At 40.9% G+C, this 27,526-nt stretch overlaps 1 protein-coding gene across 1 annotated transcript in view; it reads right to left on the reverse strand.

Annotated features, from left to right (window-relative positions):
• The window catches only part of Mtmr12 (myotubularin related protein 12), an 80,755-nt gene that overhangs the window by 25,894 nt on the left and 27,335 nt on the right, over positions 1-27,526 (reverse strand). The window contains exons 2-8 of the mRNA XM_003470231.4: positions 21,953-22,013; positions 16,893-17,035; positions 15,721-15,793; positions 14,803-14,933; positions 13,241-13,334; positions 8,668-8,797; positions 1,779-1,854 (exon numbers count right to left, since the gene is read on the reverse strand). Of these exons, the coding sequence (XP_003470279.1) occupies positions 1,779-1,854; positions 8,668-8,797; positions 13,241-13,334; positions 14,803-14,933; positions 15,721-15,793; positions 16,893-17,035; positions 21,953-22,013 (708 nt within the window). The remainder of the gene's footprint in view (positions 1-1,778; positions 1,855-8,667; positions 8,798-13,240; positions 13,335-14,802; positions 14,934-15,720; positions 15,794-16,892; positions 17,036-21,952; positions 22,014-27,526) is intronic.

Consider the following 27,526-nt stretch of genomic DNA (forward strand, 5'->3'; position numbering starts at 1 on the left):
TGGCCCTATACTAGTAGGTTTAAAGAAAGAACAAGAAATTCCTTATATTTTCAGATTCCTTTTCGCAACTAACTTTTATGAAACTGTCACCAATTTTTTTATGTCATGAAAGAATAATGTTCTCAATTAGGCTATTATTTAATAATGGTTATTAAATATACCATCCTTTCCCAAATCACACCTGATTTTTCTCTTCACATATTTCAACCAAACCCAAACACACCTCAACAGACTAAAAAAAAAAAAAAGGATCAGACACAGAAATCTAGTAGTGGTCTATTCTCTAAAATAATGTAAAACAATGTTATTTTATTATAGAAATATGTTACTTATGCTAACATGAATGTTACTTAAATTTTTGGCTTTTTTTGAGAGGGTCTCACTATGTAGTTCAGGTTGACCTTAAATTCTCTATGTAGCCTGGGCTGGCCTCAAACTCACAGCACTCCTCCTGCCTTAGCCTCTTGAGTGCTGGGATTATAGGCATGCGCCACCATGCCCAGCTAAATTTTTTAAAAACTTTCAATTGGATTTCTTAATATGACAAGTACCAATAGGTTTAACTCACATAAACAAAAAATTCTGAGAGCACCAATAATTTTTAAGAGCAGAAAGAGTCTTGAGCCCAGAAAGTTTGCTGACTGATGCTATATAAATGAAAGATTTCAAACTGGTGGGATGTGATCCAACTCTGACCCAAAGACATGTTATTGAAACATCTGAATCACTCACATATATTCACAGAGATCAAAAAATCTCACACAAAAGTCTATCTCTGGCTTCTCCTGAAAGATTAGGACATCTGGCACCTGGCCAGCAGATGTTCCCAACAGTGTACTGGCTGGTGCTGCCAGGCAGGCCTGTGGGCCCAGCAGGGGCCTCTCCTGCACTGTAGGCCTTGTTCACTACCGTCCAACCCACAGACACCTCTGGGCACAGTATGTTGCTTCCCTAGCTTGTCCCTAGTTGGAAAGTGACCCTTTTGAGAGCCAGCCACATGCAAAGCACGGCATTCTTGTTCTTTACTAAATTCCTTGCAGGCTGAGAAACTTTCAGCCACCAATTAGAAATGGGAGTGACTGCCAAAGTCTTGCTTTCTTTGATCAGTGACACATTAAATACGGTTCCCATCCCATTCAATTCTATGAAAACCAAGAAGACCCTCATGTTGTCCGGGAGAAAACACAACTCAAGCCTATACCAAGATTAACAGTGCTGGCCAAAAAGAATTTTAAATCTTACTTTTATGTAGGATTCAAAGTAGTCAGCTCAGGTTCAAAGTGATTTTAGGCATTAAATTAGCTTATTCTCAACAGCAGGCACACCTGTAACACTCAGCACTTTTCAATGTCTGCTAAAATTGAGTGCATTTGTGAAAACTTCAAAACTGTCCCAGAAAGCCTTGTGTCCCAGAGACTCCCAAAAAGAATCTTAAAATACTATCCCTATCATATACCTATCTATATTTATATCTATCCATATGTGTGTGTGTGTGTGTGTGTGTGTGTGTTTTGTTTTGTTTTGCCTTTTTGAGACAGGGTCTCACTATGCAGTTCAGGTTGACCTTGTCACTTTGTAGCCCAGGCTGATCTCATGCTCTCAACAATCCTCCTGCCTCAGCCTTTCCAGTGCTGGGATTACAGGTGTGCACCAGCATGCCTGGCTCCTGTAATATTTTTGCATCACTCTTGGACTAAGGACAAAACTCTTGAGCATCAAAGCCAAGGGGTTTAAGTAGGATCATTCTGTTAGGATGGGCAACAAGCAGATGCACTTACTGGTATGCCATGACCCTGAAAGCGCAGTACATCCTCCTCCATAAGAGGTGTGGGGACGACGAAAAATGCTGGCAACCTAGAAGACAGAGATATCAGATTTCAGTTCTATGCTTAATTCACAAAATATGAAGAAAGCTCAACCTTATTGAATACAAGGAAGCTAGGCAGGATGTTATGAAAATGACCATATTTCCCCTCTCTGAAGAACCAGCTGAGCTGAACTATCATTCTCAGTTTGGTGTAAAGCACGCTGGCCAAATCAGTCATGAATCCACATATGAATCCGCATTAGCATTCTGGCCCTGCCTCTGATTCTGCCTGTCTGAGTCTGTTTCTTCTTCTATAAGAGGAAGGGATGGAAAATGTGAGATTTAAAAGTACATGAATTCCAAACTTGGGAGTGACCTTTCTCAACATGTAACAACAATACAAGCACCTGTACTGCTTTCAGTTATTACAACTCAGAGTAATTACGATGCTGCCCAAGTATTTTTTTTTTTTTTTTTTTTGTCTTTTTCCTTTTTTAACAGACCGGGGATCGAACTCACGACTGCCTGCTTACAAGGCAGGCACTTATGCTGCTGAGCTAAATCCCCAGCCCCCCCACCTTTTTTGTCTCTGCCTAAGTATTTTATGAAATACTGTGACAACAACAAACACAAGCATTCTACTGCATGTCAGACACTGCTCTACACTTCCACCATAACCTTGCTGGTATGTACTATGATGATTTCCATTCTCCAGATAAAGAAATGGAGACACAACACAGCTAAGGCCCTTCCAGTCACATAATTAATAAGCATATAATGGAGAGGAGACCCTGACCCAGGAAGCATGACTGCAATTTTTCTAAGAGAAATGCTTGTAAAAAGAACAATATTGTTAAGTAGTAGGCTATGAGTAAGTTACATTTTCAGAGTTGTAGATATCAAAGATATATAAGGAGACTGTCTCTTTGAGTCAGCAAATGCAGATTTCTGTTAATAAGAAATCTGCCTAAATTCTAGCACTGTGGATCTGATAACACCCTTCTTCAAGGGGTCTGAAATAAAGCCTCCTAAGAAATAAGATGCCTAGAGTATAAAACTGCCATGGAAAATAATCATGGGTTTGTATGAATGCTGTATATTTGATATAAATGTGGTATCAGGTAATAAGACTTTCAGAGTTAAAGAAATCAGAACTCAAATGTGATCAAGCCATTAATCAATCCACAGGGGATGGAAAAGCATATTAAATGTCACTAAAGGATTAATTATCCAAATCCACACTCTGAGAAACTATTAGACATATAGTTTGATTTCTTTAGCAAACTGCAAACAAACAAAAATATGGGTGAGATTAAGCAATTTAAGAAATCTATCAATCACAAAATATCAATTTCAATGAATCTTGATTAACAACAAAAAAACAGCTAAGAGGGTGAAACGAAAACTTAAAAGTTTATAATCAGGGCTGGATATGTGACTCAGTGATAGCATATTTTAATATGCACAAGGGCCTGGGTGTGATCTTCAGCATGACAAACAAAACAAAACACAGGAACAGTGAGGAAAATTTGAACTTAAACTGATACTAATTAACATGAAATTTGAAAGGTGCAATAATGGTTTTACGTTACATTTATTAAGAGTTCTTAATTCTTAGAGATATATACTTAATATGCATGAAATATGATAAGCCTAGCCTTTATTTCAAAATAATCCAAGGGAGCCAGGTACAGTGGCATACCCCTGTAATCCCAATGGCTTGGGAGGCTGAGGCAGGAAAGATCAAAAATTCCAGCCAGTCTGTGCAATTCAGTAAAAGTCTTTCTCAAAATAAAAGTCTGGGATGCAACTCAAGCTGAAGGCTCTAACTTCAATCCCACAAACCCACCCTCATCCACAGGAAAGAGGTAGGCAGAAGTATAGAAAAAAACAGAATTAGGTATGAGTTAGTAATAGTTAAGTCTGGGTAATAAGTAAAAAGGAACTGACCACATTCACTTCTGTACTACTTTAAGTTTTATATTACGCAAACTTTAAAGGTTAATTTTAAAAGAACAAAATTCCTACTAGATTATTTAAAATCAGTTTTGGCAACCACTGGCCAAGGCTAAAATACCTCAAACCCTCTAACCTGTCAAACAACATATGTAGCTTTTAAGGCCTAAAGTGCTTGAAATACTTTGTGTATTAGTTCGAATGTGTGGCCAGGAAGGTCCCTTTCTTCAGATGTAGCCACTGAAGTCCAAGCCTCTTCACAGACTGGTGGTTTCCATATTTAGAATGTCCATCAAAATCACAATGGAAGATCAAAATAGTACCAATGTCCAGATTCCACCCCAGATCTATCTATCTATTTACTTATTTGTTTAGAGACAGAACATAGTTCAGGCTGGCCTTGGACTCACTGTGTAATCCAGGCTAGTCTCAAACTCCAGGTGATCCTCCTGCCTCAGCCTCCCAAGTACTAGAATCCCAGGTGTGCGGCTCCATCCCAGAACTATTAAATCAGAGCTTAACAGCTCTCAAGAAATGCAGTCAAGATGAAACCTATTGTTCTGGAAGAGCATACTACTCAGAGTGTGCAAAAGTATCACTGGGTGTGGACAGGAGCACATCTCAGGCTGCGCCCCACCTACAGAATCACACCAGCATTTAACAAGACCTCCAGGTGATTCAGATGCACATCAAACCGTGGGAGTAGTGCCAGTGGGGGCGGACCAAAGGCGAGGGCTCCCTGTATCACTGAAGGCTCTAAAAGGCTCGCAGCCACTAGACTAGACTATCACCCACACAGTTCTCCTTCACACCCATTTCGGAACTAGATTCTCAGCTTTCTTCAGTGGCTCATACTAGAACGCCAAAGTGGGGACTGTGTTCTAAACATTCAGGATGAACATTTCACAATGCTGGTTAACCAGTCAATCTTCTCTGTATTAGTGAAGGCAGACGCCCCACCAGACGTGAAGCACACCACACCCAGGAGGAGTGTGGAGGATGCCCTCACCCATCCCAGGCAGCTCAGGTGGATCGCACAGGATCTCTGTTGATTGCCAACAGATACAAACAGTCAATCTTCCCTCCTTGGAAAATGGTTATTTTAGTTATTAGGATAGGTTTAGAACACAAAGGAAGCAGCCTTTCTCAGTACAGAACAACTTCAGTTGTGTGAGGAACCTCTGGAGCAGTGTTACACTGGCCAACACCAATCCCTGGGTCCCTCTGGTTACACACATGTCAGAGGTCCACACACTCTACCGCTCCATAGGGTAGAGGGACAAGAGAAAGGCTTTTAGAAGGAGAATGAAAAAACAGAGATACAAACCTGCAGCATTAGAAGAGCCAGCTCTGACCTCAAGGAAGGTAAAGTAGAAAATAAGTTACTCATTCTTACCCAAAATGACAGGAGTCGACCCCCTGGTGGGGCTTTCATCAAGTTACTTGGCTTCCCTTATTTACCGAGCACCTCTTAGAAGCAGGGCACAGTGCATATAATGAAGCAAAAACAGTGCACTAATGAATGCCCCCCAAGAAAACCTGGGGCTACCTCAGAAATGGCACTGGACTGAGATATGATCAATGCATGGAGTTAATTCCCCATGTGCAGCTCAGCAAAGGATGCTTCCAGGCGAGAGACCCCTGGGCAGGACAGAATTAGAGACAGGCAGGAGCCACACTGCAATGGGCCCTGGAGAGCTAGAGTTCTGCTTTAAGACCAGTGGGAAGCCACCAACCAGATGCATATGCAGAGGATCACTCAAGAGGATAGGAACGCTACGGGACCAGAATGGATGAGAGAGACCACACCAGGAACTAAAGTAATGGTTCCAGGGAGAAACAAAGCTCAGCTTTCCTTGGGCACTACTCAAACCTAGACTGGTCCTAACAGCATGGGTGGGCATGGGGTGAAATCTGGATAAATGGTTTTACAAGGAGTGATCAACAATATGGTGCATGCTGCAGCCAAGTGCTACCTAATGGACAGGAAGACTCATAAAACATTACCGTGTGTCCTTACTCAACTTATTCACCTGGCACGTACAACTTCTCTGGCTTTTCCCTAAAGTCAAAAAGATCGTGAAAGGTAAAACATTTTGCACAGATTCAGGACATCAAGACTGCCATGACATCACAACAAAAGACACTCACAAAGCTGGGCATGGTGAGGCACTCTTGTAATCCCAGCACTTGGGAGGCTGAGGCAGGAAGATCATTGTATGTTTGAGACTGGCCTGGGCTAGAAAGTCAGCTCAAGGCCAGCCTGAACTGCAAAGCAAGGCCCTGTCTCAAAAAGACGAACGAATGAACGAACGAAAGAAAGAAAGAAAGACAGACAGACAGACAGAGAGAGAGAGAGGAAGAAAGAAAGAAAGAAAGAAAGAAAGAAAGAGAAAGAGAGAGAGAAAGAGAGAAAGAAAGAAAGAGAAAGAAAGACAGACAGAAAGACAGACAGACAGACAGACACTCACAAAGAGGACTTCCAGAACTGCTTCAGCAAGTGGTAAGAAGGATAAGTAAGTGTGTTTGAAGCAAGGATGGCAATGTGTCTGTTACTATAATAAATTTTTTAAAAATTTAAACACTCATTGTATTTTCCATCATATATGATATTTTTTACATGCTTACACCTGTGTAAGTGCCAGAAAACAGCACAGGCTAGATTTTAAAAAATAATCCTGGGTGCTGGGCACAATGGCACACACCTATAAACTCAGCTACTTGGGAGGCTGAGACTAGAGGATCAAAGACAGCCTGGACTAAACAGTGAGGCCCTGTCTGAAAGAACAATAACCAATACCACAACAAAAGACGAACTCTGGGCATGAAGATACCCTATATTAGTATCAGCCTCACATTACATCTCATAGGCGCAGGAATTTCTAAGCTTTTTCTATGAGCTCGCTTGTCCCTTTTCAGGCTTTTCACCTGGGAAAGGAGAAAGCAAGACTGGGCTGACAATAAAGCTCTGGGTGGTGTCAGAACCATTTGGGTTCCTTACATTGTCACCACAGCTCAGCTCACGATGTATGGGGTATCCCCTAAGTGTTTGGGATTGATCAAAATAGAAACCGAGTAGGCATGGTGTTGCACAAGTATTATCCCAGCACCCAGGAGGCTGAGGCAGGAGGATCACAGTGAGTTTGCGGCCAGCCTGGGCAACACAGTGAGCTCAAAGCCAACCTGAACTACATAGTGAGATCATATCTGGAAAAAAAATATGAAAACTGTATTTTATGAAACTGTTAGCAATTTGCTAGGAAAAATGTTCCAAAGTGATAGGATTCACATTTCTAAAAAGAGACTATGCAGAGTCACCCTTTAAAATGTAGGTCAGATCACTCCCTGCCTTTGGTTAAACTCCCCCTCATTTCTCAGAATCAAAAGGATAAATTCTTCCAAAAGCATCCAGAAAGCATTTAATAGTCCCCTCTCTTTCTCTTGCTCTCTCTCTCCCCTGCTTCTTCCCAAACCAACTCAACCCATCTTCTTCAAGGCCTGGCTCCTGAGGCCTTCCTACTCAATCTTCTATCATTTGCAGCACTATTTACCCTGCACCTGCTGTTTTTCTCCACAACACATAGCATGCATGTGTGCACTTGTGTGTACATGTGTGTGTGCACACGTGCTGCCAGGGATGGAACCCAGGGCTTTACACATGCTAAGCAAGCACTACACCACTGAGCTATAATATAATCCTGCTCCAACTGAAAGTGGCTGTTTTTGTTTTGGAGCCAAGCCCTGAACTCAGGATCTTTCGCACACAAGGAAGGCACTCCATCACTGAACTGTACCTTCAGCTCTCTAGCACTTACCTTTAATATGCTACTTTACTTTCACTTCTTTATCCTCCCACTGTCTTCCTCCCACTAGGAAGATGCGCCATGAGATACCGGATACAAAGAGGTCAAAGCAAGAAAAATGTAAAGTCTGAAGGCAGTCAGGACTACACAGTGAGACTCTGCCTCAGAAAACAACAAAACCTACCTAAAGACTGAAGTGATAGGAGGTGTTAATAACCATTAAAATTGGTTCTGAGACTAAAGAAGTCATTAATAAACCATATGATATGAGAAAAAAAGACAAAAAGATATAAAGTAACTTTTGGGGATTTCAAGAAACATTATTTATTTATTTTTATTTTAAATTAAGAAACATTTTAATAATTTCTTTTTATCCCCCCTGGTACCAAGAATCAAACTCAGGACCTTGCACTTGCCAGGCAGGTGCTATGCCACTGAGCTATATCCTCAGCCCAAGACCTTGTTTTTGAAGCTAGTACCGAGAGACCAGGGGCACAGCTCAGTGGTAGAATGCTTGCCTAGAATGCATGAAACCATGGTTCTACTCCCAGCACCCTGAGAAAAATAAAAATAAAGGCTAGAGTTGACAGGAAGGAATCTCATACACCATGGGAATATAAAATAGTACAACATAAGTAGAAAACAGTCTGGTAATTCCCTCAAAAAGTTACACACATAATTACTATATATGTTCTGACAATTCACCTCCTAGATTATACTATACCAAAGAGAAATAAAAACATATCCACATAAAAACTTGTACACAATTGTTTGTGATAGCCTTATTCAGAAGAAACAAAAGGTAAACGTGTAAGAAGCCAATGGGAAAGTCCACTTATATGATTTTAGTTCTACGAAATGTCCACAACAGGCAAACCTACAGAGACAGCTGGTGGTCGCCCAGGTCTGGGGAGAAGAAGGAAGATGCTCAGGAGAAATGAAGAATGATTGCAAATAGGCATGGGGTTTCTCCTGGAGATAATGAAAATGTTCTAAAATTGATAGTGATTATGGTTGCACAACCCAGTCATTATATTAAAAAAAACAAAACCCAGTTGAAATGGATGAATTGTATGGCAAGTGGCCGCACTGAAAGCTTACCTCTCACAGATTCTGTAGCCTTCATTGACACTCACTGCTTTGTACTTCACATTGCCTTTGGTCCGCTCCAGTTCCCAGCACCAGTCCTTAAGTGTGTCAAACATTACTGTATGGTCCTCGGGATCAGGAGCTAACACAACAAAAGTAGAGAGACAATAAAATCTCTTTGTAAAGCACTAGCATTTTAACTGAGGCTCCGGTTTCCTTCACTAAGCCCATTTTTATCCAAGCAGAAAGAATTTACTGCTTAAACCTCTGTTCCAGGTTTGTGATCATTAACCCAAATTTATGACTGGGGCTTTCTTTTTTCTTTCTGTTTGGCAGTACTGGAAACTGAACCCAGGCCTTTCACACTAAGCTTTATCCCCACTCATTTTTTAATTTGACCCAGTGTCTCACTAACTCACTAAGTTACTCAGGCAGGAACCAAATTTGTAATCTTCTTGCCTCAGCCTCCTAGAGTGCTGGGATTATAGGCATGCACTACCCTGCTCAACTCTGAGACCATCTTCTTCATGTTGTAAGAGAGGTTGTTCTTGTTCCAGTCCTTGCAAAAGTAATTTACAGCTCCATTCTCAGTCATCTAATCATAATTTATATAAAACAAAAAGATCACACAAAGCACTAAACGACAGGCTTATCACCAAAGTTGAAGCAATGAAGTATTTTTAGCCCTACCAATATGTGCATAAGATGGCAGACTGACTTGAATAGCACATTTGATTTCTGAATGCATCCTTCCATTTGGGGATGTGTTGGCCATAAGAGGAAAGGTTAGCAGGACACTTGGTTACTGCTAGCCATAAACAGATCAGACAGCCACACTGAAGGCCACATCATGGTGATGGTGCATCTGCTCCTAGCCCAGCCCTGGCACTCCCTGTAAGAACGAAATGCCTGGAAATATTGCTCTTGCAGGCCAGCACAGGTGTCCTTGGTCCTCTCCAAGGCCGTCCCTGCTTGCAGGGGATAATGTGCTCCCCCAAATTATTTTTACGCATCTCAGAAGACAAGCCTTCTTGAATCACAAAGTGTTTCATAAAACTATGCCAAATATGCCTTTCAATAAAACCAAATTATCACAAAATTAACACCAAGCTGGACATGGTGGTGAATATTTGCAATCTCAGGTACTATGGAGGTTGAAGCAAGAAAATCATAAGTTTGAGGTCAGCACAGGCAACTTATTGAGACTTTGTCACAAAAAAGGGAGAGGGGGAAGGGGCTTAGCTCTTCCTGGGTTCAATCCCCGGTATATGAAAATCAAATGACTGGGAATCATACATGACCATACAGGTTAAATACACCTACTCCTAAAATTGGAAATACTCCAAAATCTAAAACTTGAGAGAGTGTCAGTCTAACAACTCAAGTGGAAAATTTCACATCTGATCTCATGTACAGGACAAAGACAAAACACAAGCATAAAACCGTATATAATTACTTTCAGGCTCGGCAAATAATATGTGAAATATTAAACAACATTTGTGTTTAGACTGGGGACCCATCCCCAAGATTATTCATTATGTATGTATATATAAATGTTCCAAAACCCAAAGTACTCTGGTCCTAAGCATTTTGGATAAGGAATATTCAAACTGATCAGTGCATACAATGACCTGGCACTGTTTTATGCATATTACATTTTATTAGCTTATTTTCATAACTATACAGGATAGGGAAGGCAATAGGCAATGCGATTTCCTCCATGTTAGAGATGTGGCACAGAAAAGTCAAATAACCTCCTCCAGTCACATAGCTAGGGAATAGTAAAACTGGAATCCAAGCCCAGGTGGCTACAACACAAATATCTGTAAAACACTAAGCGGGGGGAACTTTCCTATGGATGGAAGTAGTAACAATACTCCCATACAGCAAATCTGGCTAGTTTTTTTTAAGCAATACATGCAAGTCTCTCCTTAAAATTCCATGTCAGAGACACTTAGGACATTTTAGCCAAAATACATTTGTAAATTATTACAGCAGGGGATAATTAGATTATTCAGACTACAAGGCACTCACCGCTATAAACCCTTTACTCAATAAAAAGGCTAACTGGCCAACAAGCAGTTACCAGCTGCAATCTTTACTTCTTGAAAAGACTGAGGTCAGAAGACAAGAGAAGGATGGGATTAACATAGAATAAAGATGATATATATCCTGGGCCGGCTGAGGATTTAGCTCAGTGGCACAGCACCTGCCTGGCAAATATGAGGTCCTGAGTTCCATTGCTAGTACAAAAAAACAAAAAAAAAAAGAAGAAGATACATATCCCAGACTTCTGGCACAAAAAGCCTGATATGATCAAGGTAAGGTTTCTGGCAATCTAATCAACATATGCTGGTTCCTGTCCTGGATCTACATCAAAAATTGAAATATAAGAACAAAAGTCCTAAACACAGAACATGATTTTTCAAATGTGAGTCCAATAAATGTTCATATCAATTACAATAATTGAGCCAGGTGTGGTGGTACACACCTGTAGTCAGGAGGCTGAGGCAAGAGGATCACTCAGTTTGAAGCCAGCCTGTACTACAGAGAGACCCTGTTTCAAAATAATTAAAAAAAAAAAAAAAAAATCAAGCCAACTGTGGTGGCACAGTGCTGTCATCTCACTGCTTTGGGAGTCTGAGGCAAAAGAATCGTAAGTTTGAGTCTAGCCTGGGCAGTTCAGAAACTTAGCAACTGTCTCAAAATATAACAAATAAATAAAAAAAGGGCTGGAGTGCAAAGAACCTAGGCTCAAATATACGTACTGCAAAATAAGAAGAAAAAAAATAGAGAAAGGGAAGGGTGAAAATGAAGTCACATTTATATAGTTCCATATTTCCATGCGCTATATGCACACCAGCACATAGTTACATAGCACTGGGACACACAGCTAAGTGGAAAGATCTGTTGTTTGCAAAGATGAACTTACCTGACTACGGGACACATTTTATGTTCAGTGTAATACTGGTGTGAAATACATTTTATGTTAGCATGATTCTCTGAACATAATCCATCCTGAATATTATGCAGCTTTAGTTTCCATTAACTCTACAATTAATGACCACTCAGCACTTTTATAATCTTCACAAAAATCCAAGGGAATCTTAACACAGCTGCCTTTAAAATGAGAAAATAAAAGCTCCAAGGGGCAAGTGTCACCCTCAGGATCACAAAGCCAGACAGTGGTTGGACAAGGATGTAGCCTCACAGATGGACATCAAAACCTCTATTTTTTTCAGTATAAATCACTGGAGTTCCACAGTGTAACATGCCATCACCTTCCACAGTTCCGCGCTCCTCTAGATCTCCCCGAAGTTCCCTCAAGGCTCTCCGCCACCAGCTGAGCACAGCCTGCCTTCCTCAGCAGAGTGGGCACTTCCATCAGAGGACGCATCACTCAGCTGCCCTTGCTGTTTCACTCTAGGCTCCTCGAGGGCAGGACGGCGTCCTGTTTACCTCCACATCCCCACATGGCCTGGCCCACAGCAAGCACACAGTAAATGGGTAGCTAGTCACAAAGCAACTCTGTGTCCAGAAAGTTTACATGTACTGCTTGTAAACAAACTGACCATCTTCCCGAGAGGGGACTCAGGATCACTAAACATCAGCTTCATGTTATGAATAATGGGCAAAGCTGAGCATGGTGGTGCACGCCTATACTCCCAGCACTTGGGAGGCTGAGTCAGGAGGATTGCTGTGAGTTCAAAGTCAGCCTGAATTACCCAGAGATCCTGTCTCAAAAAAACAAAACCAAAAAAAAGAAAGACATAAAAAGAATAATGGGCAGAGTAAGTGGACAGACTGAAGAGAAATATGACAGACATCTGTTCTAGCCATTGTTGATGGCTATTTCACATGGTCAGAGTTTCTTACTTTAAATGTTCTCTTTTTCAACAAACTAAACAGAAAATATTTCAAACTTTAAGTTTTCTCTTACTAAGCCAGTTTTCTACAGTGCTTTTGTTTTTAAGTGTCTAAATGTCTTCTTTGCTATAAAGCATGCTCTGAGTGCTTAAAACTTTCTAAAATGCAAGACTTTCTCTACAACCTTATAAAATGAGATCAAGTACATTTAAGATGAAAAGAATCCAGAGACACAGTAATTTTAAACTTGTCTCAATTTTGTTTCTCTACAGTCTCACATTTATAGTATAATACATTAATTTTACCTTTGAAAAGTGGCCAAATAAACAATCCATTGCAAAAGGCAAGCAAACAAGCTGGGTATAGTGGTGCATGCTTGTAATTCCAGCACCTGGGAGGCTGAGGCAAAAAAATCTGGGTGAGTTGGGGCCAGCCTGGATTACATAATGAGCTAAGGGCCAGCTTGAGCTACACAGCTGAGCTCTTATCTCAAAAAAAAAAAAAAAAAAGCAACCAAACAAACCTTAAATAAAATAAATAAAAGATCAAAAGAAAAAAAGAAATCTTCTGAATCAACCATTCAAGCAAAAGTGAAAAAAGAGCTAGAAAAGAGCAGGGGGAAAAAAACCTTAATTACTGAAGATGGGTTTTCTCCTGGTTGCAGGTAAGAATAGTTAAGATTCTGCTTATGCTCCAATCAAAACCAGAGAATACTTACCTGTGTTGTTCGGTGCAGCAGTTGCATAGGAAAACAGAAATAATCTTTTAAGTAGTTTAGGAGCCTGGGTATGATGAATTATCCCACTGACAATCTAGGGAAGAACAGACCAACGGACACAGTTATGCCTTTGATAGATAAAATGCAGAAGCCAAATTATGTAGTTCTTGGTCATGCTAATGTTTCTCTGAGGTCAACACAGCAACCTTATTAAGGTTTGGATCTATGACTGAGATCTTGGAATCAATATAGACTGAAATGATACTATTTTGGTATGTTTTCTAAGAGATCTGAACTTCTAGGGAAAACTTTAAAATATAACCTAATTTCTTAAAAACAGTCTGATATGCAATAGACTTACAGCTGGTATCAGATAATAACCAAGACACTTAGGCACTCATTTGTGGCTTCTTCGTATGTGGATGATGAAGGAAAATATGTCTATTGTGCTTTTCTGTTGTCTACCATGTTTAAGTGTGGACAGACAACTAAAACCATTGTTCAAAATGAAGTATCTGCCTTCTTAGGAAATTTTATCTACATCACTCTTTTCAAGCTCAGAATAGACACTGCAGTCATGTTCATTATTCTAATAAGACTATCATACATATGAAAGAAAATTAGGCATTACCTGTATATGTACACATTTCATTGTGAACAAAACAATATACACTTACTGGCCACCTGCTAGGTTTCCCTAATGATGTACCATAAGGGGTAAATCATCTTTATAGTGAAAGATAAATCTTTTTTTTTTTTTCAAATAGAGTCTTACGTTTGTAGTTCAGGTTGGCCTTGAACTCACAACTCTATGTAGTCCAGCCTGGCCTCAATCCTCCTGTCTCAGCCTGCCGACTGCTGGAATTACAGGCATATACTACCATGCCTGGTTGAGAAATCTTGAAGTTACCTGAAAGTTAAATCAGCTACTTACCTAGTTCATCCAGTTATAGATCTCAAACTGTTGCAGCAGACCCAAGTGATTAGGTTTCTTTGGCCTTCAAAGGCACACCTATAACTCAGCTTTGCTCACCTGACCTGTGTGCCCCCTCCTTCTAGGCACAATCGCTACCCCGCAGTGGTAAATTCATTTATTCCCAAGAGCTGGAAGTCAGCACTCTATTTTGAGGCAGGCTGTCAGAAATGAGGAGGCAGGATAGCTTTACCTCTCATATCTTTCTCTTTATTCAGTGTCTCTCTGACTTGGCTTATAAGCTTCTACCTGTTAGTGGCTCTAGTAATAACATTATGAATTGGAGGATTAAAGGTACCATGTGCCAAGATGATACACTGGCTCCATTTACCTAATTACCCCTTGCTTTCTAATCAAACAACAGAGAAAGGGGCCAGGTACATAGCTCAGTGGCACAGTGCCTGCCTGGTAAGTGCAAGGTCCGGAGTTCGATTCCCAATACCAAAAAAAGTCGGGGTGGGGATTACAATCAATTTCAACTTCATGCAGCAAAAGGCTCCCTTCCACTTTCAGACAATCTAAACAAAAGCTACAGTCAGTGAGGAAACCCTGATGGAAAATAAAACCCCAAACACATGCAACTAGTTACCCTTTTGACTTCCTCTTCTTTTGTGTACCTCAGACAAAAGTGGAACACGCGGAGGTCTTTGCAGTGGATGATGAGTTTCTCAGGGTATTTCTTCAGTTGTCCAAAAAGAGTTTTTTTTTTCTCATCAAACACTACAGATCAATAGTAAAATTATGGAAAGAAATTACATTACATGGCAACAAGTAATGCTAAAGAAACAAAGCAGGCTGCTAACGTCTTCTAAGGGCAGGAGCCCACTCCCTCCCGGCAGGGCCTGGCTCCCTGTGAGCAGTTGGGGTTCTTCACTCCTCTGCAATAAGCATGTAATTCAAATAGACTGGACGCAGTCTCAGAAAGAACTCCAATGGCCTGAAGAAAATCCAGCTCCAAAGGCTGAGATAATAAAAGGGTGGAAGGGAGAAGGCGAGAGACATGCTTTTGTGCCAGTCAATTTCTAGGGACCCCCACTTCCCTACTTGACCCAAAGCTTGGATCCAACTCAGCACATATGGCTGTTGAGAAAATAATAAATGGCTACTGAATAAATTTTAAAATGCCCTGAACACAAAACAGGGAACAGAGAGAGAAGTTTGAAAGGAGTTTGTTTCGTCAGCAGAGGACACCCTAATATGAACAGAACAGACCCTACAGACCACCCTTTAAAGTAAAGCCTACATAGCCACCACAGGTGGCAGAGTATGAGCCACATCTAATGCAGCATGAGCTCGTGTGGAGCATGAGAAACAACAAGTTCCTGGTTCAAGTTGGAGCTCCTCCAACTAAGCAACCCCAAGTAAGCTACTTCTCATCTCAATTTGCCATCCACAAAATGGATTTCAACCATATATTTTAATAAACAATAAAAGGCCCCAAGAACATTTTCATCATTAACTATAGATTCCAAGGATGGCAACCACCCCAAGGAAAAGACATACTTACCTCCATAAATCTGATCAACACAGTGGAGGGTAATGTCATTTTCTCCTATAACCTTATTCTTAAACTGAGTTTCCTAAAAGATTCAAAAGAAAACAACTGTGACTCCTTTTAATGCTCTGCTAGATATTTATAAAGAGAGCAAATTATCATTTTCTTTCTTTCTTTTTGGTATTGGGGACTGAACTCACAACCTCATGTTTGCCAGGCAAGCACTTATGCCACTGAGCTAAATCCCCAGTCCTCAAATTAACACTTTCTACTTGCACGCCAATAAACCCAGGAAATGCACTCACATATCCCTAGGAAAGGGAAGACCAGGAATGTGAGAGGAGCTCAGGGGCAGTGATATTTCAAAGCTGGGCAGGTGCCATTTCTGGGTTGTTCCCAGACAACCCAGAGGTTCCCGTGCCTCCAACCAAGCCACTTTGACAAGTGTGAGGAAGTGACATGCAGTTTAACATTTCTTCACACAAATTCAAAGAGGCAACTGACAGAGCTACTGAGGCCAGCTTTAGGAAGAAAACTCTGGGTGATTCAAGTCTCGGTACAGGACTGGCAAGCAAACCACGCCATGGGGCGGCAGCACAGCAGACCAGACACACAGCAGCAGCGGCAACGGTGCTGGTTTGAGAAGCTGGAGGAGTTGGCGGGGAGAGGTCAGGTCAGGACAGCAGGCACACTGTGCCAGAAGGGGCCGGGGCTGGTTGTCCATAACCCCGGGCGCCAGGGTTTCTTTCCCTCAACTGCTCACTCCTAAGCAGGCATAGCTCTCACAAGGATACTGCTACGGGGCTCAGATTAAACAGAGAGTAAACCCAACTTCAATGGCTACCCTTACCATTAGTTTTACTAGTTCCTGAGTTTGAGTTCAGGACAGGGAAAACACGGGGAACTAGTATACTTGGACAGATATTGTGATTTACACTGTGCTGAAATTGAAATACAAAAGAAATGAGGAAAAGTTGGTCAACCTGAGGGCAAAAGCAAGCCAGCATCATATGAGGCACAGGAGGGCAAGTTCTAAACAGTCCTGCAGCTGACAGAAGCTTTTGCCTCTTGTATTTACATGTTGAGGGGAGTAAGATGATGGAGGAACTGAGAAGAGGGGAAGAACGACAAAGCCACAACTACACCATTCCCTCCAAACTCAGCCAAATCAGACTCATACATACACCATTATCCAATCCAGATTCACCATCGCTCAGGAAGGCAATTTTAAAGTCTGTGCAGACGAGCCTCCCATAGACGCCACGCTGACAGCAATCTTCCTGTACATATTTCAGGACTGTGCTGGCTTCACAAAGCAGCTGTTCACCTGGTGGAAACCAAAACAAGTCCTCCTTAACTCTGCAGGGAGCACACAGTGTGCAAATATTAAGATCTTTCTCTGCTCTGTTTACCTAAGAGCAACCATACAATACCATGCAACACCTCAGAATGTGCCACTTTTCAGAGTAACAGGGGCTGCAAAATTTAGAAGACCATGAAGCAGGGATTTGTCTTCTCACTCTAAATACAGTAATGGAAATTTCCGAATAGATGGTAATGATTTCAAGCACAGATCCTTGTGTTTTTACAACTCTGACCCCAGATGTTCCATAGCAGCGATACCCTAAGCAAGCAAAGCCAAGCAGCTTCTGCTGACACAAGGGTGCAACAGTCTTCCATAGCAAGACCACTTCATTCTGGTGCACCCTGGGAGGGCGAGAGGAAAAAGGAGGTCAGAGGCTTGTGGGGAAAATATTTCCTTTCTTCATTGAGAGTATTTCCTTTCAGTGTGACACCTTTCCTGCCCCAACTATCGGTGGCCAGCCCACATGAGAAGCTGCAGCTCCTGGACAGACAATATACTCTGTCTGTTGTCAAAAAAATTAGCACTGGAGACAAATAAGCATTCTCTCCTCCCTGGAAGCAAAGAAGCTTATGATGGGGGGGGGGGGAATATCTGGATTAGGGTAGGAAAAACAGAAAGACATTGGGAAATGAAAAACTAAATGTAAATACTATGTATCAAAGAAAAAAAAAGGAATTTTCTTCTCATCCAATAGGTAACATCTTTCCCTCGGGATTTCTCTATCTTCAGATTTACTTAGCTAAGGTGGGCCTGATGGTACATATTTGTAATCACAGCACTCAGGAGGCTGAGGAAGAAGGATCACTACACTCAAGACAAGCCTAGGCTACACGGTCAGTCCAACAACGCCAACCTGAACTACACAATAAAACCCTGTGGGAAGAAAGGAAGAAAGCAGAGAAAGAGAAAGAGAGAGAGCAAGCAGGAGAATTTATGAAAAAGTTCTTTTGGATTAAGGAAAAGTAAAGAAAGAACACACAGCAGACAGGATTTTCCATATAAGGGATGGATATTCCATCCAATAGTTTATGTTCCTGAACTTTTTTTTTTTTTAATTTTATTTAAGGAGAAAAAGAAAAAAAAAAAAACAGAAAAAGGGTACAAGTTATACAGAATTTCAGAAAGAATAAACAGTAGGAAATCACTAGTTAATAGATTACATATTGTTATCTAGAAATAGTTCATCAAGTTACAAAATTAAAGCATATAAAGTGGACTTTCAAACTGTTTGCAGTAAGACTGCAAACAGTTTTGTTCAATGATCCAACAAAATTCAGTAATATGGTTATCTATCTTATATACTTAAATATATATACAGTTATATTCTTTAGAGCACTTTCTTTTACACAATGACAATTACAATTTTGGGTTTTATTACTCCCAAGGTTCTTATTACTTTTTTTTGAAGAGAGTGAAATCAAATGCAACATAACAGAACAGAGTCAGTCAAATCAAAAGGATGGACATAATAGATAATGTAAAAACAAACTACAAGGTGATCAACAATGGTTATCATACTGCCTCTTGCTATCTTAAAAAGAATTGCCTATATCATCAGTTATAATAAAATTGAACAAAACAGTAAAGAATAAAACCAAAACATTGCAGACATTATAGGACTTTAAAAGAAGATAACAGTCAACCAGAATGGGGGTAATAATGAATCTTATTGTCTTCACAGTTGTTGCCTATACTTTCGAACTTGGTACTATCAAGCTAAGCAGAATAGGGGAAAATCAGTCAAAACAAGATGATGAGGGCAATACAGGGTTTCAAATCAAGTTAACAGGAAATCAAAATGGGTTACTATAATGTATCCTGCTATTTTTAATTTATTTTTCCCTTAATTAAAAAAGATAAAAATAAAAAAGTAAATATTTAAAAAAAGGAGATTGAGACAAAAGAGGGCATAACAACAAAATAGCACAGGTCAAAGCATAACCATTTAAGCAAAATAGTGTTTCACCACAAGATATCCTGACATAAAAGTATTTACCATAGTGTCTCTTTCCTCGAAATCTTTGAGTATAACTTCATATACTGTAGCACCAAACATACCAAGACAATGTAAAACCATTCAAGAGAATGACAGTATTACAGGGTATTTAGAGCCAACTAACAGAAAATAAACAATGGTTTCTGTATAATCTCCTTGTCTATAAAAGTTTTTGCTTATACTATCACATATAATAAAATCCAATAAGACATAACCTGTTAAGACTGATGGAGACAGAAGAATAAAAGCTTGATGGGATTTCAAAACAAGATGATACTAAATCAGCACTAGCTATTATAATGTCTTGTTTTCTCCAAAATAGCTGTTCCTACCATCCAATCTTCTCTGTTTCATTTCTGTTGAGATCTTTTTCTGTCGTTTGTTTTCAGTCTGTCTTCTTCATTTCGCTTTCTGCTCCATTCATTGTGGCCTCTCTGCCACTGTTTCTGGAATCTTGGTATTTTCTTTTTTTTAGAATATCCTGCAGTATTTTCTGTAGAGTTGAATTGGTGGTTGCAAATTCCCCTAGTTCCTCTTTATCCTGGAAGCACCTTGTTTTTCCATCAATTTCCAGGGACAGTTGTGCAGGATATATCAATCTTGGCTGGAGGCTATTATCTTTCAAAGCTTGAATTATTTCCCCCCACGCTCTTTGTGATTTGATAGTTTGTGCCGAGAAGTCTGCTGTAATTCTGATGGATGTTCCCTTGTAAGTGATCTGTTTGTTGTCTCTGATGGCTTTTAATATTCTGTTCTTATATTGGATTTCTGGTATTTTGATTATTATATGCCTGGGTGTAGCTCTGTTTGGGTTGTAGGTGGCTGGGGTCCTGTATGCCTCATACATCTGAGTATCTTTACCTTTTGCTAAATTAGGGAAATTCTCTTGGATTATTTCTGTGAATAGCTTTTGTAGTCCATTTGTTTGTGCCCCTACTTCTTCTTTTATGTTCTTAATTCTTAAGTTATACATCCTCTTATCATCTTCTAGCCTTTGTATTATTGCTGTTTGTTTTCTTGTTATTTTTAAGAAGTTTTTCATTTCATGCTCCCATATTACAAATCTGCCCTCCAATTCAGATAATTTATCCTTAGTTTCTTTCAAGCTGTTATGCCAGCTTTCAATAGTCTTTAGTTTCCTGGTAATCTCTTAGAACCTGCTTCACATATTCTATGTTTTCTCTATTTTCTCCATCAAACAATTCTCCCCTTTTTTTCTGTTCTTCCATTCCACCATCTGCTTTTTCTTGGGCGGTGCTTAGCATTTCTCTAACTATTCTATTTATATCTTGCTCTGTTTCGTTAAATACTTCTCTTTTGAACTCATCTATGAGGCTCCAGAAATATCGCTTTATGTCTATTCGTGCCGTGTCTGATATTGCATGTTTTCTTTCCTCATTCTCCTTTGCATTCACCTTTCTTGGATCAGTGTTCTCAGGATTGGGGACTGAGGACCCTTTCTTGTTGCTTCCTCTTCTCATACTTTTTGTTCCTTCCATACAAGCAAATATAGGAGGCCCAGTTTTTTTTCTCTTTGTCTGTTACGGTTTGTTTGAACTGCGCCAGCTAGGTGTTCCCGCCCACTGCAGTGTACTAGGGAGACAGACCTGGGCAGCATCTGCTGGGCCTGCCCCTCCAGGTCAACCTACCGAAGGCTTCACTGCTAGGGTGCACCTCCACGCGCTGAGACCTGGTTTGGGCTAGCCTACTGGGTATTAGTCAGCAGCATCACCCAGGCCAGGTACTCCCCACCAATCCCGCTTGAGAGGGGAATATGTGACTAAAGTTACTGCAGCATCCTGTTCCGGCAAGTCTGCCCAGTCCCAGTATGTCCTTTGCTGAAGCCTCCTACTCTATGGAAGGGTCCCCGTTCCTCTCACTCACTGCAGGTCAATGCAGGGCTCCCTGCCAGTCCCATTCTCAACTCCGTTTGCTGATTCCCATTCTCAGAGTTTTCGTGTGTCTCTCTCCCTGCCGTGCCGATCTGGACGCAGCAGCGGCAGCAGGAAATTCAAGTCTCGGCTTCCAATGGCACGGGTTCTAGCTTCCATGCTGAGATTTTATCTGTTCCTGTTATAGCACCAGGATTGCGTTTCCAGTTGGTTTCTCTGAGCTTAGTTCGTTCCTGGGTCGGCAGGGTATATCTCCCCTTGCTTAGGACTCCTCGCACCGCCCCATACCTGGATTCTAAGCGGGGTATTTCAGAGAGCCTCTGTAGCTACTGCTATCTATCTGCCATGTTCTCCCAGAAGTCCCTATGTTCCTGAACTTTGAAGTGGTTTTAACCTAACTGTAGCTCTAGTCACTCTCTTTTGTCTCAGAAATATAATCCATGGCCTTTCATACTAAATGAACTTAAAAGTAAAACCTGGACAGCCGTATGGTTGGCAAACCCCAGCTTCCCTGCCTCCAGGGCTCAGATGCACCAGCAGAGACTGAAAGGTGAGGCCACCCACCAACAGATGCCCTCGGAGGCCCATGCTGCTGCTCCATTCAAGGACAACAAGCATGGGCAGCAGGGAGAAAGTATGTGGGGTGCAGCCCTCTTCAGGGAACTGTGATTTTCCTAACTGTAGACTACAATAGGGCCATGTAGGACAATCTGAAAAAGGCCTCATTTGTTTGGAAAGAACTGAGAATTTCTCAGGTTTATTTTTATCAGCTTGAATGACAGAGAAATAAGAAAAATTCTTTCCAGATGCTGTAACACTCAGAACCAGGTGTGCAGTTACTGAATTAAAAACTTTAATATCTGTCCAACTCATTACTGTTATGTGCCAGAGGATGAAACAAAGGAATTTATATATAGCAACTGTAAGGATGACATAATTTATCACTGGCTTTGAGCTGCACACAAGGTATGATGCTAACATGACTGTTACCTGGCAACAAGTGAAGGGTGACTTCCTTCTCAGTTACTTCCTTTTCATCTGTGTGAATTTCCTAAAACAGAAGAACAAAGAAAAGGTCAAGCTTTCCTTTGTTTGAGGGCTCAAAATAACATAAAAGCATACACACCCAAAACCATCACATATGCAGGAGCTTTGTGTTTATTTGACAAACTGCTTTTTAAAAACATGTTCTTAACAAAGGAAGACAAAATTCTAACAAGTTGGGGGACAATCAATGTATCAAACTAATTAGTTAGAGCTGGGTGCCGCGCTGCATTCAGAAAGCTGAAACAAAAAGAAACTGCTGAATTCAAGGCCAGCCTGGGCTACTGGGCTACATGAGTTCAAGACCAGTTTGAACAAGGCAAGACCCTGCCACAAAAAAAAAACAAAACAAATAAACACCCAAACCAACCAAAACAAAAAAACCCCAACAACATAAAATACTAGCTGTCCCCAGCATAAGGATAGGAGTGTCCCCTTACATAAGGGTCCCTGTGTAAAGGAACGAGTTGAAGTGACACATAAGAAAATAAGCCACAAAGGAACAGAAGACACGTTGCATCATAATTTCTCTCTCTCCCCAGTGAGAATTAAGGGTTGGAAGCAAAAAAGATTGTGTGTTCTTGGTTTGTTTTTTTCTTTTCTTTTTTTGAGGCAGGGCCTCATTATGTAGTTCAGATTGCCTTGAATTCATCGATCCTCCAGCCTCAGCCTCCTGAATGCTGGGATTACAGGTATGCACCACCACACCCAGTAATTGTGCGTTCTTGGGAGAAAGGCTTAAAAATAAAAACAGGAAAATGTGAGTGCATCTATCAGTACAAATCGTGTACTTTATAGAACAGTAGGGCTCAGTAACGACAGCTGAAAGCATTCACTGATAATTCCAAAATACCTAAAAACACAAGATAGTGACAAACCTTATAATCACTTCTAAGGCAAAACAAGGGCTAGGGCTGTGTCACTGTTGCCCAGTAAACTTGTTCAAATTCCTCTGTTCGGTTTAGTATTTACTGAGCATGACAGAATTAGTAAATCCTGTTGCTTCTAAAATGATGATCATAAATGACCATTAACACAGCAATGAGAAAGACTACAATAGGACCAAGTAGGACAATCTGAAAAAAGCCTAGAAGCCTCCTTGAAGCCACATCATCTATTAAGTATTCTTGCCAAAATATTTAACCTCAGTCTGCTTGAGCATTTATGGAATTGTAACAAGTTATAAGAAACACTGGATCAGAGAAACATGCTAAATGACACAATGGGGATGCCATCAGTCAAATTCTGACTGGAAAATTCTCCAAGACACAACTAGTTTTGTGAACAAACAAAAACTTGATTTATTTTATTTTACTTTGGTAGAATCAGTGTTGGGGTCTGTGCCTAGATCCCCAATCCCCTAGAATGGTGCATGGCAAAGGCCCAAAGGAATGAGACATGGTCTTTAGGGCTGCAGGAGAACTAAAATCCTGGGCAGAGCTCATAACTCTGCTGGCTGGCCAGCAGACTGACTAGGCAGCCTGTATTTAATCATAACAAGTAAGGGCTTGAGGGGACAATGAAGGAAACCTGAACAGGATCTTGGGAGGGGTTCAAGGATCCTTCAGTGCTACCGACTGACACTAATTAAGGAAAACTATCCAGAAAGTCTCCAGGTGGCCTTAGCTGTTTTGGCCTATCTTGCCCCCTGAGGGGTCTCCTCTTCTCAGTTCAATCATGCTCGGGCCACACCATAGCCCTACAAGTGTATTCAGCTTCAACCGTCTCCAACAAATCAGTTTCATGAATCTGTGATTTCCGATTGTATTATGACACTGGGAGAAACTTGGGTATAGCTAAGGAACAGAGAAATAGCTCATTTTAAGGCTGAAATAGAAAGAATGTCGGCCGTGGCCACCCCAGGGCGAGAACCAACAACATGTTAACTTAGGACGCTGGGAAACCAAGCAACCAACTCCTCCCCCAGGTAAGCGGCTGTGGCTCGACAAGCTGCGGCCACCCCAGGGGAGAACCAGCAGCGTCTCCTGAGATCCACGCCATGCTGGAACTTAGGGTTCTGGGAAACCAAGCAACCAGCTCACCTGCCTGGTAAGCAGCCATGAGCCTACTAGTGCATGGGCTGAGAATCAAACATCCCATCCCAATCTGACCACTTCCTTAGCAAATGGGAGCTAGAGATCTGAGCATCTCTTGGGAGGTTGTCCATATGCAATATAGCAAATAAGCAGGATTTCCTTCTACCATCTCTTTGAAGGCAAATATTTTTACCACTGTTTTCCTTTATTCTGATTAATGGTATTGGTCTATTCAATATTCTGTTTTGAAAAGTTCTATAACATTCTGTATTTCATTTTATTTTGCTATTCCTGGTTGAAAGAACAACTATTGTGAAAATAACAATATACTGTGCTACCCATTACTATTATCCCGGTAACCTGCTGTGAAGTTCTGTACCAATTTCACTACACTGTCCAAATTGACTTTGTTCCGTCTAGTTCTGTTGTATTTTACTACCTTCAAAATAAAAAAAAAAAAAAAAAATTGAAAGAAAGAAAGAATGTCATGGCTTTCCCAGAGAATTCATTCTGAACATGACCCACTTGGGAGGTGCTTATGATTTCTGCTTTGGGAGATACTAACAGATTGAGTGCCTCTGCAATGGTGCTTCTCAAACTTGAGGCAAGTAGAAGCCTAAGATACAGACAGGGCCTCTGGTTTTGTTTTAAAAAAAAATGCCCCTGGTAATTCTGATGCACTGCTGTGGGATTTAAGCAAAAGGAATTGTTCTTGCATATGTAAATGCCAGGTGTTTGGTAATTTAGAAATTCTCATTGATAGTTTCTTATGTCATTGGCAAAGAACTAAATTGAAGCACAATTACTTTTGACATATTCTATCATCCTTCTCTGAGGAGAGATCAAAGCTATTCATTATATTCAATTACCTGATGGAAAACTGTAACAATCATCTTTATTAGTGCCTGAAACCTAGTCCAAACCCAACAGCCAGCTTGGGAAAGACTGGCCTACTGTTTTAGGAGCACAAGTATTATCATCTACATCAACTCCAAGCTACTCTACCTTAGTTTTTTAAATGGGTAGTGAAATTCTTTCTTTATATTCCAGGATCAAAATAATATGGAGATACTGTTTAGGATCCTGCCCAAACTCCTTTCCTTTCATGCCACTATTCCCTGCACTCACAACTCTTGCAGTGAGCCATCTCAATCTAGTCAACTGCCCTAGGCAACTAGTGAGGACAGTAGTCCCACAAGCATCCCCTTAATCACTTTCCTCTCTCCTGTTAATTTGATTGGAGGATTCAGAGCAATCAAGCTAGCTGCTCAAACTACAGACTTATAAACCAGGCCACCAATATGGGCAGGCAGAGATAGCTCTTCTGCCCAGAATTAAGATACAGGAAAAGGATCAACAGTGATAAAAGCATACCCCCAGACACACAAACAATAACAGCCTGGACTCTCATGGCTTTCCAGACTCTAGTGAGGCACACTTTTGGCCCAAAGGTCCATAAGTCATATCTGTATTTTTATAATAAATTCCCTTGTTAGCTGTGACTTTTCTTCCTCTCCCCTTGCCTAGCATTCTAAACCCTTAAAAAAGCCACACTTGGCATGGTGGCACACACCTGCAATTCCAAGAGGCTGAGGCAGCAGAACTGCAAGTTCAAGCCCAGCCCAGTAAGTTTAGTAAGACCTTGTCTCAAAAATTTTTTTAAAAAGGGAAGAGGGTTGGGGATGTAGCCCAGTGAAAGTCCTTAAGTTTGGTTCCCAGCACTCCCAAAAAACACATACTTAAAATATTATTATAACTGTCAATTTTTCTTTAGATTTACAGAATCCAGAATAAATGATGACTTTCAGATTACATCTCAATGTATAAAGACGTTTAACATGCAGAAAAGTAATTGTGTTTGTCTAAAGAAGTACAGGAGCTGAGAATGGGGACATTTGCCTATAACTCCACCACACAGGAGGTTGAGGTGAGAGGATCATCTGGGCCACATCAGGCCGTGTCTCAAAATGCAAAACAAAAAATGAGTACAGCAACTAGCCACAGCAGGTTGAGCTCAATTAAGGTATTCTGAGCAAAGAGAAAGCCACACACAGGAAGACAAGACCCCACTCGGCACACGACCTCACTGCACTTCCTGTCTTGCTCTACAACAATGCTCTGAGGGTGACAGCCTGCTTGCACCTTTTCAAGATTGGGCCTGAATAATTTCCTTCTCACCAGTGCTCCCCTCCAAGGTGGCTTTCAAGCAGCGAGCAGATGAATCTAGGTCTGTAGGGAGACCAATGGGGAGAAAGGATAGGGAAAAAGCCACTCCTACAAAATGGCAAATCTAGAATGTACAGGAGTTTAATTAAGTGGACAAGCAGAGAAAAGAGGAAAGAAACGAGAAGATGCAAACACACCAAAGCAAGTTTTACTTCCAGAAAAGTGAGAAATACAGCTAAGACAGGACCCAGCCTAAAGAATTAGCGTGCTCTTGCATAGAATTTAGGTTTTGTTCTGTGGCAACAAGGAACAACCAAAGGATTCTAGGCAGGGGAGCAAATATACACATATTATTTACTATCTCCAATAAACATTGTCAAAGAAAAAAACACCAGACAAAATCAGGACTCTGGATGGGTCTTAACTGCAAGTTCTGGTTGCACTGCCCTGTCTGAAAGAATGGAATAAAAGCTGTACCACCTGTCTGGTGAGGTCACGCACAAGAGACTCCACTTCAACATGATTTTAACTTCGAGAGCCCCGTGTTGGGCATGGCGGCACACTGTGATCTTAGCACTCGGTAGGCTCAGGCGGGAAGACCACCTCCAGTTTGAGGTCAGCCTGGGCTACAGAGTGACCAAAAGGTTCTGGGTTCAGTCCCCAGTACTGTTCAGAAAAACCCACTGAAATTTTGTCCTCAGATGAATTTCATTCAGCCAGAGGGACAAAACTCCAAGAAGCAACATCCCTTGCTCTTCCTGAAGGTTGTTTGGAACACAATTTCTTTCCACTGCATTTGGCACCCATGTGGTAAAAGGACACAATTCAAACATTTCATTTCCTCAAAGCTTCCTTATTTTTCTAGAATATATGTTTATTATTTATTTTCTCTCCTAAATAGAAAATCCAAGGAAGAAAAACACATTAGGTGGTAATTCATTTGCAACACTTATCTTTTTGTGGAAAACTATTTTTAACATACCAAATACTAATGATTTAGGTTTTTGTCGTTTCCTACATACCTCCAATCGTCTCTTTGTGTATGTAATAAAAACAAGTGATACATCCAAGGGTAGTGTCACATGCCTATAATCCCAGCACTTGGGAGGCTGAGGCAGGAGAATCACTGAGTTCAAGGTCAGCGTGAACTGCATAGTGAAACCCTGTCTTGAAAAAGACTAAAATAAAAATAAATTAAAAAATAACAATACACACTTAGGGGCCACCATCCAAATCTGGCTTCTTGTGACATTTGGCATGTGATTTAACCTGACTTGAGTTTCTCCTTTGTGAAATAGGATCTAGCCTACTCAATAGG

Source organism: Cavia porcellus, unplaced genomic scaffold (assembly GCF_034190915.1).
Source record: "Cavia porcellus strain 051 isolate PalLab524CR breed Dunkin Hartley unplaced genomic scaffold, mCavPor4.1 scaffold_11, whole genome shotgun sequence".
In the NCBI taxonomy this organism is placed as follows: domain Eukaryota; kingdom Metazoa; phylum Chordata; class Mammalia; order Rodentia; family Caviidae; genus Cavia; species Cavia porcellus.